General features: G+C 46.5%; 1 protein-coding gene across 1 annotated transcript in view; it reads left to right on the top strand.

Moving 5' to 3' along the window:
* Positions 1 to 6,637, top strand: part of ASB18 (ankyrin repeat and SOCS box containing 18) — a 68,204-nt gene extending 61,567 nt beyond the window's left edge. The window contains exons 5-6 of the mRNA XM_030803046.1: positions 3,689 to 3,802; positions 5,024 to 6,637. Of these exons, the coding sequence (XP_030658906.1) occupies positions 3,689 to 3,802; positions 5,024 to 5,209 (300 nt within the window). The 3' untranslated portion in view covers positions 5,210 to 6,637. The remainder of the gene's footprint in view (positions 1 to 3,688; positions 3,803 to 5,023) is intronic.
* The last annotated feature ends 9,122 nt before the right edge of the window (positions 6,638 to 15,759 follow it).

Below are 15,759 nucleotides of genomic sequence, written 5' to 3'. Positions count from 1 at the left end.
CCACCGTGCCTGGCTTCTCCATCTCTTTTCTTTTGGACCTTGACTGGCACCTATGCAATGCTAAATTTCTTTAAAATGAAGATTATTTTCCAGGAAAATATAGATTAACAAAAGGGACTCAAGAAGAAATCAAAATAAAATGTGCCAATAACCATGAAAGAAATGAAAACTATCAAATTACTACCTGCAGCTAAATGCCAGGCATAGACAATGTCAAATGCAAGATCTACTGTGCCTTCCTGATTCCAATATGGTCTACTTTTTAAAATCTTCCCAAGTATTAAAAAAAAAAAAAATTTTCTCAGATAGTTTTACTAAGTTAACATAAAATGATGTTAAAACTTGACAAAAATAGCTCAAAAAATAAAACTATAAACCAAATTTATTAAAAGAGATAAAAAAATCTTAGTAAATTGAGTCTGGCACTATATTATATATACTATACTATTTCAAATGAGAAAAATGTGCTTATTGATAGATACGGTGAAGATCTAGCCTGATCTAGTATATATAATAGCATATATCTCTCTCTGATATATAGTGATACCATAATTATATATTTTTATATATAATATGTGTATTAAATATAGAAGAATAGCCAAATAGGGCCTGTTTTATGAAGACAAAAATGGGTCAGTATTGGAAATTCTTTTTCTTTTTTTTTTTTTTGTTTTGAGACAGAGTCTCACTCTGTCACCCAGGCTGGAGTGCAGTGGCACTATCTCAGCTCACTGCAACCTCCACCTCCCGAGTTCAAGCAATTCTCCTGCCTCAGCCTCCCAAGTAGCTGGGATTACATGCATGCACCACCATGCCTGGCTAATTTTTGTATTTTTAGTAGAGAAGGGGTTTCATCATGTTGGTCAGGTTCGTCTTGAACTCCTGACCTCAGGTGATTCACTTAGCCTCTCAAAATGCTGGGATTACAGGCATGAGCCACCACGTCTGGCCTGGAAAATCTTTTTCTATCAACTTGGTTAGAAAACGGCAAAAAATGAAATTACATCTTAAACTTTGTAGTAACCTAGGAATAGATATTTTCTTAACTTAGAACAGGGTATCTCTTTGAAACTAATATTCAAGGTTGTATTTATGGTGAAACATTAGAGACAATCCTATTAAAGTTAGGAATAAGATAATTATGCATGCCATTAATGTTGTTATTTAGCATTGAACTGAAAAGCTCTAGCCAGTGTAATAAGATAAGAAATATTAATATTGAGGAGGAAAAAAATATCATTGTTTGCAAAATTATTGTCTACCTGAAAATAACCCTAATAAAGTATACTTACAAATCAGTGAAGAAATGAGCACACCAATAGAAAAATGAGCAAAAGACATAACTGAGCAATTCACAAAGGAAGAAAACCAAATGATCAAACAAACAAAACAAAAGTAAATAGTCCATATTGGGCTGGGCGTGGTGGCTCATGCCTGTAATCCCAGCACTTTGGGAGGCTGAGATGGGCGGATCACGAGGTCAGGAGTTCAAGACCAGCCTGGCCAACATGGTGAAACCCTGTCTCTAATAAAAATACAAAAATCAGCCGGGTGTGGTGGCACCTGCCTGTAGTCCCAGCTACTTGGGAGGCTGAGGCAGGAGAATAGCTTGAACTGGGAGGCAGAGGTTGCAGTGAGCCGAGATCACACCACTGCACCCCAGCCTGGGTGATAGGGCAAGACTCCATGCAAAAAAAAAAAGAAAAAAGGATAATTGCTTGTAAATAGATTCACAATCTATTCTGCATGGAAAAAAATCAGATTTCAAAATCATATGCAAAGAATTCACCCATTGTTGTCATATATATTAATTTTCTGTCTAAACACATTAAACATTAGCATACACAAAATGTTAATAGTAGTTACCTCTAACCAAAGGAATATGAATTTTTTTTAGTTCGTCATATTTGTATTTTAAGGGGGTTTTAGGTCTGGAGCTGTGGAGAAGGGAGCCAAGTTGTGAAGTGAGCAGCCTCCATGAGTGACTTAAATACTTTCTTCTGTTGGACTCTGTGTCCATAGAGCCCCAGTAGACATGACGCAGGGCAGGCCCCGGTAGTGGTTCAGGTCATCGCTGCAGATATATGGCAGCTGGGCTTAGAAAAGTGGCGTAACCTCAGGTCTCTCAACCAAGAAGAAAGAACAATTATACAATACTTGGCAAATCTTAGACCTCAAAAAGAGAGAGCTATGAAATTGCCCTGCCCCTCTCCAAAATCGAATCTGAATTTGGTCCAACTTCCTTTTTTTGAGACTGAGTTTCACTCTTATTGCCCAGGCTGGAGTGCAATGGCACGATCTCGGCTCACTGCAACCCCTGCCTCCCAGGTTCAAGCGAATCTCCTGTGTCAGCCTCCTGTGTAGCTGGGATTACAGGCATGTGCCACCATGCCCAGCTAATTTTTGTATTTTAAGTAGAGACAGTGTTTCTCCATGTTGGTCGGGCTGGTCTTGAACTCCCAACCTCAGGTGATCTGCCTGCCTCAGCCTCCCAAAGTGCTGGGATTGCAGGCGTGAGCCACTGCGCCCCGCAACTGAATTTGGTCCAGCTTCTAAATCCAACTACTAATTTACAGAAAACAGAGGAAGAGCAGCATGTCCACAAACCCCACAGGGATGTAATCAGCAAAAGCCCCACAGTGAGAGACGCTACAGGACAAATAACCCAGTTCCCACCACAAATAAGTCACATGAAACAAAAAAGACATCTAAAAATACATCACAGCAACCAGTCTCATTATGTCGGCCTTAACTGGGATGATTATTCAAACAAACAAATTATTTTGTTAATATAATGGCATATAAGAGAGATCTGTGAAATTAAACACTGTATATGACATGGTATTATGAAACTATTGTTAATTTCTCAGGTGCTATAATATTATCTTTGTTTCTTCAAAGGGTCATACAAAAGATGCACTGAAATACAGATAAAATTATAGGATACGTGGAATTTGCTTTAATCTTAGGAGAAGTGGATGGGCAGGATCAACCATGAGTTGATTGGGGGGCGGGGGCGGTACATGGGAGTTTATCATACTATTGGCGCTACTTTTTTGTATGAAGTTTCAAACTTCTCCATAACAAAAAAAGTTTATTTTTTAAAAGCAAACAGTGTTCCCATCTTTATGGTGAAGCTAATGGACTTGAATTACAAATTTGTGAATAAGGCAATAGGAATCTTTGCCAGTGGGGACTGTGAAAATAAAATGGAAATGCCAAATTCAACAGCAAAACAATTCCTCTTCCCCAATTCTCAATTTCCTGACACGTTTGAAAATTGAGGTGAGAAATTGGGAACACCATCCTCGGGCCAAACTTCCTCCTAGCAGAACTTCATTCCTTTTCTCTGAGCAACTCTCTGGGGGCCAAGAAGGCCTGCCAAGCCATCAGCATAGCCCCCCAGGAACCTGAATGCTTGAGCACTTGGCCCAGACTTTGGCTGGGTGGCCATCATGATGGGAAGAAGGGCTCCCTTGCAGAGCCGTTGCCTCGTGTCTTCGTGTGCACTAACTCATGTGATCCCTGCAGCAACCCTGTGGTACTGCTCTGCTGCTGTTCCCTGTGTGACTTGGGCATAGGGAGGTCACACAGCTAGGGAGAGGATCCCCCCACAGCCCCCACCATTTCCCTACTGAGACCCAGAACCCAGTTGGCCTACGCTGCGTCTTTCACCTCTTCCCACCAGGTGCTGAAGACCTGTGCATCGGTCCCCGCAGTCATCGAGGTGCTTTTCAACTCCTACCCTCAGCTCTGTGTGTCAGAGTCCTGGAAGGAAGTGATTCCCGAGGAAATATTCCAGGCAAGAGAGCTGCCTTTCTGCCCACCTTTAGTACAAAACTTTTGTCTGTTTTTGCTTCTTTGCATGGGGAGTTTTGCACTGATATTTGGCTAAGTATAATACATCTGAAAAAGGAAGAATGGGAAATGAGGGTGTATTTGCATATTTCTGGTTTTTTGTGGAGGCTCCATAATCACACACCCAGGAGCTTGTTATAGTAGTTGCGGTGCTGTGGCCTCAAGGAGCTCAGAGCCCCGTGCTGGCCTGAAAAACGCCAGGGTTCTCTTAACCAGTGTCCAAAGAAAGGCCAGAGCCGCCGGAATCCACGGGCCTAGCTCCGTGTCAGGACATACTCATCTGGCCCTGTGAGTCAGCTTCATGCTCCAGCAGCTCAAGATATGACCAAGGAAGCTGTGGGCATTACATCTATCCACGTCAAAGTCCACAGGTGAATGCCCATTAAAAGAGAGTGAGAACAGGCCAGGTGCGGTGGCTCATGCCTGTAATCCTAGCACTTTGAGAGGCCAAGGCAGGCAGATCGCTTGAGGTCAGGAGTTCAAGACTAGCCTGGCCAACATGGTGAAACCTTGTCTCTACTAAAAATACAGAAATTACCTGGGCATAGTGGCAAGCGCCTGTAATCCCAGCTACACAGGAGGCTAAGGCAGGAGAATCGCCTGAGCCCAGGAGGCAGAGGGTGCAATGAGCCGAGATCGCACCACTGCACTCCAGCCTGGGCAACAGAGCTAGACTCCATCTCAAAAAAAAAAAAAAAAAAAGAGAGAGTGAGAAGAGTTGTGTGTGTTTTTTCTGTTTCACTGACTTGAGTCATGTGCATGACTGACCACCAGACCAATGCCAGGTACTCGCTCCTGAGCCCCTCCATGACAAAAGGGAAGAGCTGGTCATGACTGGGGGAGATGAACAGGGCCATCCCGGAGCTGTAGGGCTGCTGTGCAAAGAGGATGGAGCAAAACGGAATTCAGGGAGACCACCTGGAGCGTCTGAAGTCACCCCAGTCAGAATCCCCTCTCACTCGGCACAAACTGTGCTTTGGGAGAGCACACAAGCCCCTGGGGTAGAGGGTGGTTCCCACAAAATGGTGCGTCTCTCTCCAGTGCGCTTATCTGGGATCAGTTAGCCATAGAAAAGCCTGCTTGTACCATCAGTGGTCTGGCTAAGAAGAAAACGTATGTTGGTTCCACATGCCCAGATTTCTAATCCACCTGCCTTCCCTTCCAGATGCATAAGCCGTTCTACCAGTCCCTCTTTGCCTTGGCCCACACCCCACGCTGCCTGCAGCATCTTTGCCGCTGTGTCCTTCGCAGACTGTTTGGCAAAAGGTGCTTTGACCTCATCCCCCTGTTACCCTTGCCAAAGCCCCTGCAGAATTATCTACTTTTGGAGCCACAGGGTGTTTTGCACTGAAACGCAGAATGCTGCAACCAATACTGTTGTTCTCCTCGCTGCCCTTCCGTGGAGGCTGTGTGTTGAGGATAGTGCCCTGATGAAGATGGAGGTGATGGGAGTTCCCTTCCCACTTGCTCTCGGTGGGACCAGGTGAAGCACAGACCTTGCCAAGCTTCAGGTTCACCTCAAAATGGAATTGGCAACAAAAGCCCTTTCTGCCTCTCAGGGTCGCTTGTGAAAATCCAGTGAAATCATGACTATCACAGCACTTGGTCTCAGAAAGTACCTTTCAACGACAGTTAAGCCAAAAGGTCCAGTGAGTCCTCACTTAAGGTCTTCAATAGGTTCTTGGGAACCAGCTTTAAGCAAAATGATGTACAACAATGCCAGTTTTCCCAAAGTTAATTGATATAAACAAGAGTGATGTTCCTACAGCATATTTCTGGTCACAAAAAGATCACCACACTTCTAAATAAAGACCAGTACAATTCTAATAGTAAACATTGAAATAAATGCAAGCTACGCATAGCTTTAAGAGAGATCAATAACAAGTAAGATAATTATTTACCCAATTTCTGGTGAATCAGTATGTGATGGTGGTTGTCCTGCTGGTGGGTTAGATCAAGGAATAAATGTTTGCAAAACGAACCTTGTCAGGAGCACCTCCTACCACCATGAGGTTCAGAACAGTCACCAATGCGGCAGGCTTGCTAGGCCCTCTCATACCGCATTGTTTATTGTCATGCATTTGGATGATTATTGTATGCCGTATGAATTTTTACTTTACAATAATTTGTATGCATTCATTCATATTCTAATGTGCTTATTCTAGTTCAGGGTCGTGGGTGGCCAGAGTCCACCCCAGCGACTCAGTGTGCAGGGCAGGAACAAGGCCTGGATGGGGTGCTGTTCCATCGCAGGGTGCTCACACGCCCCCACACCCACCCACCCACACACAACACTGGGACAATTCAGACACGCCAGCTCACCTCACCTCCTCAGCTTTGGGATGTGGGTGGGAACTGGAACACCCAGAGAAAACCCACACAGACAGTGGCCTTGGCCAGGAATCAGTCGTTTCTTTTTTGTTTTTGGGGCGTTTTTTTGTTTGTTTTGTTTTGTTTTTGAGACTGACGCGAGACTGGTGCAATCTCGGCTCACCATAACCTCCGCCTCCCAGGTTCAAGCGATTCTCCTGCCTCAGCCTTCCTAGTAGCTGGGATTACAGGCATGTGCCAGCATGCCTGGCTAATTTTTTATTTTTAGTAGAGACGGGGTTTCTCCATGTTCCTCACGCTGGTCTCGAACTCCCGATCTCAGTGATCTGCCTGCTTCGGCCTCCCAAAGTGCTGGGATTACAGGCATGAGTCACCACGCCCAGCCAAATCAGTTTTGTTTCTTATCAGTGTTAAAATAAAATGACATTAAACAAAACGTTATTTAAGGACCTGCTGTATATGTATTCTTCCAATGTGTTAGCAGCCCTCATGCTGCCCCTGAGCCTTGGGACCCTCCCCTCACAGAGAGGCCTCTCACCCCGCTGGGGCCCGACCACCCGGGGAAGCCCTGTATCCTAGATCACGACGGACCTGCATGTTGAGAAAGGACACTTGCAACCACAGCACTCGCACCTGCCCAGGGCCTGTCGGTGCTCCCAGTGCTCCCAAGCACGTTACAGCCCAGAGCTCCCCAGGAGGACACCGGCAGGATGGTGAGTGGAAGTTTCCATCCTGTGTGAGTCTTCGTGTGACACCCTCACCAAAAGCCACAGCTCCAGCTCCAGGAACAGTCCGGGAAGTCAGATGCCAGGAACAGACACAGGTTGATCAAAGGGGCCTTCAGCTCAGCCTGAGCGTCACATGCCAAGAGAGGTGCTCTAGACAACAAGGACTATATCAACCTTGTCTTATTTTCTCTATGCCGTATATATATATATACACACACACCTTGGGGTAGAGGGTGGTTCCCACAAAATGGCGCATCTCTCTCCAGTGCGCTTATCTGGGATCAGTTAGCCATAGAAAAGCCCACTTGTCCCATCAGTGTCTGGCTAGGAAGAAAACATGTTGGTTCCACATGCCCAGATATATATATATGCCAGAATCTCACTCCATCACCCAGGCTGGAGTGCAGCGGTGCAATCATAGCTCACTGCAGCCTGGACCTTCTGGGCTCAAGTGATCCTCCTGCCTCAGCCTCCCATGTAGCTGGGACTACAGGTACACACCACCACACTGGGATAATTTTTTCTATTTTATGTAGATGGGATCTTGCATGTTGCCCAGGCTCTAATTCCTGGCCTCACATAATCCTCCTGCCTCTGCCCCCTGAGTAGCTGGGATTGCAGGAGTGAGCCCCCTCCCCCAGCTTACTTTCTCTATTCAGATGCTTTGACATCTGGGGTCTTGCTGACCCAAGAGGAACTGACCGCTGCCCCTCCAGGCTTAGCCGGTTCTTAGCGACAGTAAACAATTCCACACAGAGCATGCTTTTCCAATGTTAGCCAACCAATCAGGAGCCCAGAGCCCACATCTCAACAACCTCTTTTTTTTTTTTTTTTGAGACGGAGTCTCGCTCTGTTGCCCAGGCTGGAGTGCAGTGGCGCAATCTCGGCTCACTGCAAGTTCCGCCTCCTGGGTTCACGCCATTCTCCTGCCTCAGCCTCTCCAAGTAGCTGGGACTACAGGCGCCCGCCACCACGCCTGGCTAATTTTTTTGTATTTTTTTTTAGTAGAGACAGGGTTTCACCGTGGTCTTGATCTCCTGACCTTGTGATCCGCCCGCCTCGGCCTCCCAAAGTGCTGGGATTACAAGCGTGAGCCACCGCGCCCGGCCTCAACAACCTCTTATATCCCACTCTTTCTCACATGCCAGACCACTGTCTACTCCAGAGCAGGTGCCACACGACTTGGGAAAGCCCTGTGCCTCACAGTCTGCTCAAATTATTCAAACTAGCCAAACTTCAGCCTTGCCCTCTCTTGCCCATTCCTCCCCTGCCTCTTGAAAGACCCTGGGGCTTCCCCATGGGCTGCCCCCATGCCATAGCATATCCTCTCCTCTTAGGAACAGTGAGCAATAAAACACCTTTTCAACAGCAGTCATCTCCTGATCTGTTGGCCCTGTGAGACATTGAATTTTCTATGAATACACTGTATTTTAAAGCAAAGACTCTTCATGGTCATCCTCCAAGGACAAGCAGTGGCTCTCTTTTTTCCATTACAGCCAGCGTAAGGTGCTGCCCCAATGAACCTCAGAGGAGACACTCCCTCTGTATTGGTCTGTTTTGCATCACTCTAAAGGAATAGCTGAGGCTGGGCAATTTATAACGAAAAGAGGTTTATTCAGCTCACAGTTCTGCAGGCTGTACGAGAAGCATCGTGCCAGCATCTGCTTTTGGTGAGGCCTTTCAAGAAGCTTTTACTCACGGCAGAAAATGAAAGGGAACCAGTGTGTCACATGGCAAGAGAGGGACAAGGGAGAGAGGAGGAGGTGCTGGGCTTTTTAACAGTCAGTTCCCAAGTGCACTCATCCAGCAAGAACTCACTCAATGCTGCAGGGAGGTCACCAAGGCCCTGTGACCCAAACGCCTCTCATGAGGCCCTACCTGCAGCGCTGGGGATCAAACTTCCACATGAGATTAGGAGGAAACAAATATACAAACCATACTACCCTCCCATTGGTAGAATCTGGAAAGGGAATTCAGACCCCAGCAAATAACTGCAGGGTGAGGTGGGATGTTGTATGTACCATGAGTAAAGCCCATTATGGAGTGAAAGGGGGGCCCAGGCAGAGCCCGGGAAGTGAGGATGGGCATCATGAAGGAGTTAGCCAGGGTGCATCTTGGTGGACAATCAAGTTTTAACACAGTGGACCTTCTCAGGGAGTGACAAGACAGCATCCCCCAGCTCCATCAGCTGACCCACCTTCACCCACCCTTTGAGATGGACAATTGATCTGTCCTACAAAAGGGCTATGTAAACTCAGCTTCAAGACCCCTCAGATCCCCATCCCAGGCAGATGACTCTCCCCAAGCCTCTCCTACATAGACTTTCAGGAGTTACCACTGCCTCCAAAGGAAAAGTTGAATGAAGGCAGGGGTGCAGGGAAGTACAGGGTTCCATGGAGGGATAGTGATTTATCCTCCTGGCTGGGAGGATCCCCACACTTTGGCATCTGGAAGGAGGCAAGGCTAGAGAAGGTGGGGGCAGATCAGGAGGTACTTGGCTTCCAGACCAAGTATTCTGAACTTCACTGGACAGGCTATGAGGAACCACGAAGCAGGTGAGCAGGTTTGGTCTCAGTGGGACTCTAGGAAGATTGCTTTGTCCTGGAAAGGGATGCAATACACTGGAAGATGAGTAGCAGCCCAAGGTAACACCTTAAAGACAGGTTCAGAGCTTCTCCACTGAACAAGAACAATGACTTAACTGAAATTGGCTCAATTTGCTTACCTGGGAAGTGAACGTATCTGCGCCTCTCTCACTTAGGAATTAGTAAGATGTCTGGTGTAAGGCAGGTCTTCTCCAAATTTGAAGATAACTTGTTGAAATGCAGATTCAGACTCTAGAGGTTTGGAGTAGGGCCCAGATTCTGTGGCTCCAAGCATTTGGATGTTTCTATTAACCTTGGATCCTGGTCTGCAGGCCCCGCTGAGCAGAGAAACTGGAAAAACCCAGACCCAGAGCCCAACCCAGAGAAAGAACTTGATAAATGGTTCCTTCTGTTATTAGGATTGTTTTATCATTAGAAGAAAACAGCCCAATATTAAAATAGAGACTGTAAAAAATGGGGAAAAATAGCAATTTTTTTTTTTTTTTTTTGAGACAAGGTCTCACTCTGTCACCTAGGCTGGAGTGCAGTGGCTTGAACATGGCTTACTGCAGCCTCAACCTTCTGGGCTCAAGTGATCCTGCTGCCTCAGCACCCCCATGCAGCTGGGACTACAGTTGCACACCATCAATTTTTTTATTTTTTGTAGAGATGGGGTCTCGCTTTGTTGCCCAGACTGGTCTTGAGCTCCTGAGCTCAGGTGATCCTCCCATCTCGGCCTCCCAAAGTGCTGAGACTATAGGCATGAGCCCCCATGCCTGGCCTCTTTCTTTTTAAAAGCTGAATAGGCCAGGCGCAGTGGCTCATGCCTGTAGTGAGCACTTTGGGAGGCCAAGGCAGGTGGATCACGAGGTCAGGAGGTCGAGACCATCCTGGCTAACACGGTGAAACCCTGCCTCTACTAAAAATACAAAAAATTAGCTGGGCATGGTGGCAGGCGCCTGTAGTCCCAGCTGCTCAGGAAGCTGAGGCAGGAGAATTGCTTGAACCCGGGAGGTGGAGGTTGCAGTGAGCCGAGATCACACCACTGCACTTCAGCCTGGGCGACAGAGCGAGACTCTGTCTCAAAAAAAATAAAAATAAAAATAAAAGTAAATAAATAAAAGCTGAATAATATTCTGTTGTATATACCACGTTTTGTGTATCCACTCATCTGTCAATGGACACTTAGACTGTTTCCACCTCTTGGCTATGGTGAAGAATGCTGCAATGAATATTGGTGTGCAAACAGCTCTTCCAGATCCTACTTTCAATTCCTTTAGATGTATACCCAGAAGTGGGATTGCCAGATGATACGGTAGTTCTGGATTTCATCTTTTAAGGAACCTCTATATTATTTTCCATAGCAGCTGAACAATTTTACCTTCCCACCAGCAATACACAAGAGTTCCATTTCCCCCACATCCTCATCAACACTTACTATTTTCTGGGTTTCTTTTTTTTTTTCTTGACATTTGCTCATTCATTTAACTATCACTTTTGAAAGTCTGCTGGGGGTGGAGCCCAGTGCTTGGGGCCAAGGATCCATCATCAACAAGACAGACTTGACTGGTGCCCTCCTGCTTGTGGTGGTCACAGCCAAGTATAGGACAACCTGTCTCAAGGCTGCTGGAGAAACTTGGGTATATTAGGAAGGCATGGAGAGAAGGGCTCCCATTCTTGGCCATGTTCTCTCTGCCTACGGGCCTGTGTTGAACGGAGGCTGTCGTATTCCCAGGGCAGGTGGCAGTTTGTGCACTGTGTGGCTTCCCTGGCCATCGCTCTCATCAGTGTCCCACAGGCAGTCAGGTGATTTCTATGATGAGCATTCCCTTAGTCCCACCCTGCCAAGTCAATATCATATGACCTATGGCAACCAGACCTTCAGCCAAGTACTCTCAGTCAGTGTGGACCATGTGCGGCAGTCACACAGCAATTAACTGAACCTCCTCAGCTGGAAAGAATCCTTCACTCTGCCCCTAACTCAGGAACATGACATCACAGCTGCAAGAGAATGGGTAGGAAATAAACTGGCACTAGAAATGAGTTCTGAGTCACCTGGGTTCTGGTGGCTGTCGAGATGTGCTGAATATTGTACTTGATTTATGGATGGCCGTGATTCTTTGAGACAAAAATGGCTAGTGGGTTCTCTGGCCCTATCTTAGTCTTCAGATGGGATGGAACTCATTCATAGTTTTGTAGTATTTACTGCTAGCAAATTGCTTTGTTAAAGCAAAAAAAAAAAAAAATGCCTGACAAAAATATTTTTTCAATGACTATGTTTAGCTATGCTCTGTGCTACACGTTAGGAAATTCTACAATTAAAGGACTTGCATAATTCCACATAGATAAGTGTATTAGTCCGTTCTTGCATTGCTATAAAAAATGCCTCAGGCTGGGTAATTTATCAAGAAAAGAGGTTTAATTGGCTCAGGGTTCTACAGGTTATATAGGAAGCATGGTGCTAGTATCTGTTCCTAGCAAGGGCCTCAGGAAGCTTCAATTATGGCAGAAGGCAAAGGAGGAGCAGGTACGTTCTGTGGCAAGAGCAGAAACGAGAGTGGGGAGGTGCAACACTCTTTTTTTTTTTTTTGAAACGGAGTTTTCACTCTGCTGCCCAGGCTGGAGTGCAATGGCGCAATCTCGGCTCACTGCAACCTCCACCTCCCGGACTGAAGCAATTCTCCTGCCTCAGCTTCCAGAGTAGCTGGGATTACAGGCATGCGCCACCATGCCCAGCTAATTTTGTATTTTTAGTAGAGACGGGGTTTCACCATGTTGGTCAGGCTGGTCTCGAACTCCTGACCTCAGGTGATCCGCCCGCCTCAACCTCTCAAAGTGCTAGGATTACAGGCATGAGCCACCATGCCCAGTGCAAAACTCTTTTAAACAACCAGATCCTATGTGAACTACCAGAGCGAAAACTCACTCATCACCAAGGGGATGGCACTAAGTCATTCATGAGGGATCTGCCCCCATGATCCAAACACCACTTACCAGGCCCCACCTCCAACACTGGGGATTACATTTCCACATGAGATTTGGAGAGGACAAATACCCAAATCATATCACTCTACCCTTAGACCCCAAATTTCATGTCCTCCTCACATTTCAAAATACAATTATGTCTTTGCAATAGCCTCCCAAAGTCTTAACTCATTCCAGCATTAAATCAAAAGTCCCAAGCCCCAAGTCTCATCTGGAGTTCCTTCCACCCCTGAGCTTAGGAGGTCAAAAACAAGTTATTTACTCCTAAGATACAATGGTGATACAGGAATTGAGTGTATACTCCCATTCCAAAAGGGAGAAATTGGCCAAAAGAAAGGGGTCAACAGGCCCCACACAAGTCTGTAATGGCAGGGCAGTCATTAAATCTTAAAGCTCCCAAACAATCTCATTTGACTCTGCATCCTGCATCCTGGTGTGAGGGGTGGGCTTCCAAGGCCTTGGGTAGCCCCACCCCTATGGCTTCCCTGGATGCAGCCCACATGGCTGCTCTCACACGTTTGAGTCAGGTGCCTGCAGCTTTTCCACACTGAGGTTGCAAGCTGCCAGTGGCTCTACCATTCTTGGGTCTGGAGGGTGGAGATCCCCTTCCCGCAACTGCATTCAACAGCTGAGCAATCCTGTATTTCCCCTCCATATTGCCCTAGTAGAGTTTCTCTATGGAGGCTCTGTCCCCGTGGCAGGCTTCTGCCTGGCCACCCAGGCTTTTCCGTACATTCTCTGGAATCTAAGTGAGAGCTGCCAAACCTCCTTCACTCTTGCATTTTGTGCACCTGCAGTCTTAACACCATGTGGAAGCTGCCAATGTATACAGCAGCTTGTGCTCTCAAAAGCAACAGCCCAGGCTGGGCACAGTGGCTCATGCCTGTAATCCCAGCACTTTGGGAGGCTGAGGTGGGTGGATCACGAGGTCATGAGATTGAGACCATCCTGGCTAACACGGTGAAACCCCATCTCTACTAAAAATACAAAAAATTAGCCGGGCGCAGTGGCGTGCACCTATAGTCCCAGCTACTCGGGAGGCTGAGGCAGGAGAATGGCGTGAACCCGGGAGGCGGAGCTTGCAGTGAGCCGAGATCCCACCACTGCACTCCAGCCTGGGCGACACAGCGAGACTCCGGCTCAAAAAAAAAAAAAAAAAAAAAAGCAGCAGCCCAAGCTGTACCTGGGCCCCTTTGAGCTGATGTTGGAGCCAGAGTGGCCAGGATACAGGGAATAGTGTCCTGAGGCTGTGCAGGGCAGCAGGGCCCTGGGCCTGCCCCACAAAACCATTCTTTCCTCCTAGTTCTCTGGGCTTGTGATGGGAGGGGCTGCCTTGGAGATCTCTGAAATGTGCTTTTTCCCATTGTCTTAGACATTAGCACTAGGCTCCTTTTTAGTCATTCTAATCTCTCTAGCAAATGGTTGCTCAATGGCCTGCTTGTATTCCTCTCTTGAAAATGCTTTTTCTTTCTCTGCCACACAGCTAGGCTGCAAATTTTCCAAACTTTTATGCATTGATTCTCTTTCAAATATAAGTTGCAACTTTAAGTCATTTCTTTGCTTCCCTGTCTAACTGTAGGTTGTTAAAAGCAGCCAGGCTGCCTTTTGAACACTTTGCTGCTTAGAAGTTTCTTCTGTCAGGCTAGGCACAGTGGCTCATGCCTATAATCCTAGCACTTTGGGAAGCCAAGGTGGGCAGATCACTTGAGGTCAGGAGTTCGAGACCAGCCCGGCCAACATGGTAAGGCCCCGTCTCTACTAAAAATACAAAAATTAGCCAAACACAGTGGCAGGTGGCTGTAATCCCAACTACTTGGGAGGCTGAGGCAGGAGAATTGCTTGAACCCAGGAGGCAGAGGTTGCAGTTAGCCAAGATCATGCCATTGGACTCTAGCCTGGACGACAACAAAGTGAGATTCCATCTCAAAAAAAAAAAAAAAAAAAAAACAGAATTTCTTCTACCAGATACCCTAAGTTATCATTCTTAAGGTATAACAAGGGTGACCTTTGCTGCAGTTCCCAGTAAGTTCCTCATTTCCATCTGAGACCTCCTCAGCCTGGCCTTCACTGTCCATATCACTATCAGCATTTTGTCACAACCATTTAACCAGTCTCTAGGAAGTTCCAAACTTTCCCTCATCTTCCTGTCTTCTTTGAAGCCCTCCAAACTCTTACAACCTCTGCCCATTACCCAGTTCCAAAGTTGCTTCCACATTTTCAGGTATGTTTATAGTAACACCCCACTCTTTGGTACCAATTTTCTATACTAGTCTGTTCTTGCATTGCTATTAAGAAATACCTAAGGCTGGGTAACAGATAAAGAAAATAGTTTTAATTGCCTCAGGGTTCTGCAGGTTATACAGGAAGCATGGTGTCAGCATCTGCTCCTGGTGAGGGCCTCAGGAAGCTTCAGTCATGGTGGAAGGTGAAGGGGGAACAGGCATGTCACATGGTGAAAGCAGGAGTGAGAGCAAGAGGGGGCAGATGCCACATTCTTTTAAACAACCAGATCTCATGTGAACCACCAGAGCAAGAATTCATTCCTCACCAAGGGGATAGTGCTAAGCTATTCATGAGGGATCTGCCTGCATGACACAAACGCTTCCCACCAGGCCCCACCTCCAACAGTGGAGGTTACATTTCAATATGAGAGTTTGAAGGGAAAAACATCCAAACCATATCAATAAGAAGAAGAGAAAGAGCCAGTCACAGTGGCTCACACCTGTAATCTCAGCACTTTGGGAGGCCGAGGGGGAACACATGAGGTCAGGAGTTCAAGACCAGCCTGGGCAATATGGTGAAACTCCATCTTTACCAAAAATACAAAAGATTAGCCAGGTGTGGTGGCATGCACCCATAGTCCCAGCTACTCAGGAGGCTAAGATGGGAGGAACACCTGAGCCTGGGAGGTGGAGGTTGCAATGAGTCAAGATGGCACCACTGCACTCCAGCCTGGGTAACAAAGTGAGACCTTGTCTAAAAAAAAAAAAGAGAGAAAGAGAACAAAAAGAAAGAGGAGGTAGAGAAGGAGGAAGAAGAGGAGATGGAGAAGGAGGAAGAAGAGGAGGAGGGAGACAAGACTAAGAAAAGGAAAGGAGGCAATTAGACAATCAGGGAGGGAAAGAAGGAGAGAGGGAGGTAAGCTAGTTGATAAACATCTAAAGAGGCATTCTACTTTAAGACTAGAATTATCTTGGCTTACTTCTTTTCCAGTGAACAAAATATACTCCGGTTTGTTCGTTTGTTTGTTTTATTAAAGGGTCTAAAAATGT

The sequence above is a fragment of the Nomascus leucogenys genome, chromosome 22a (genome assembly GCF_006542625.1).
Source record: "Nomascus leucogenys isolate Asia chromosome 22a, Asia_NLE_v1, whole genome shotgun sequence".
NCBI lineage: Eukaryota > Metazoa > Chordata > Mammalia > Primates > Hylobatidae > Nomascus > Nomascus leucogenys.
This window is presented reverse-complemented; position numbering and strand designations above follow the sequence as displayed.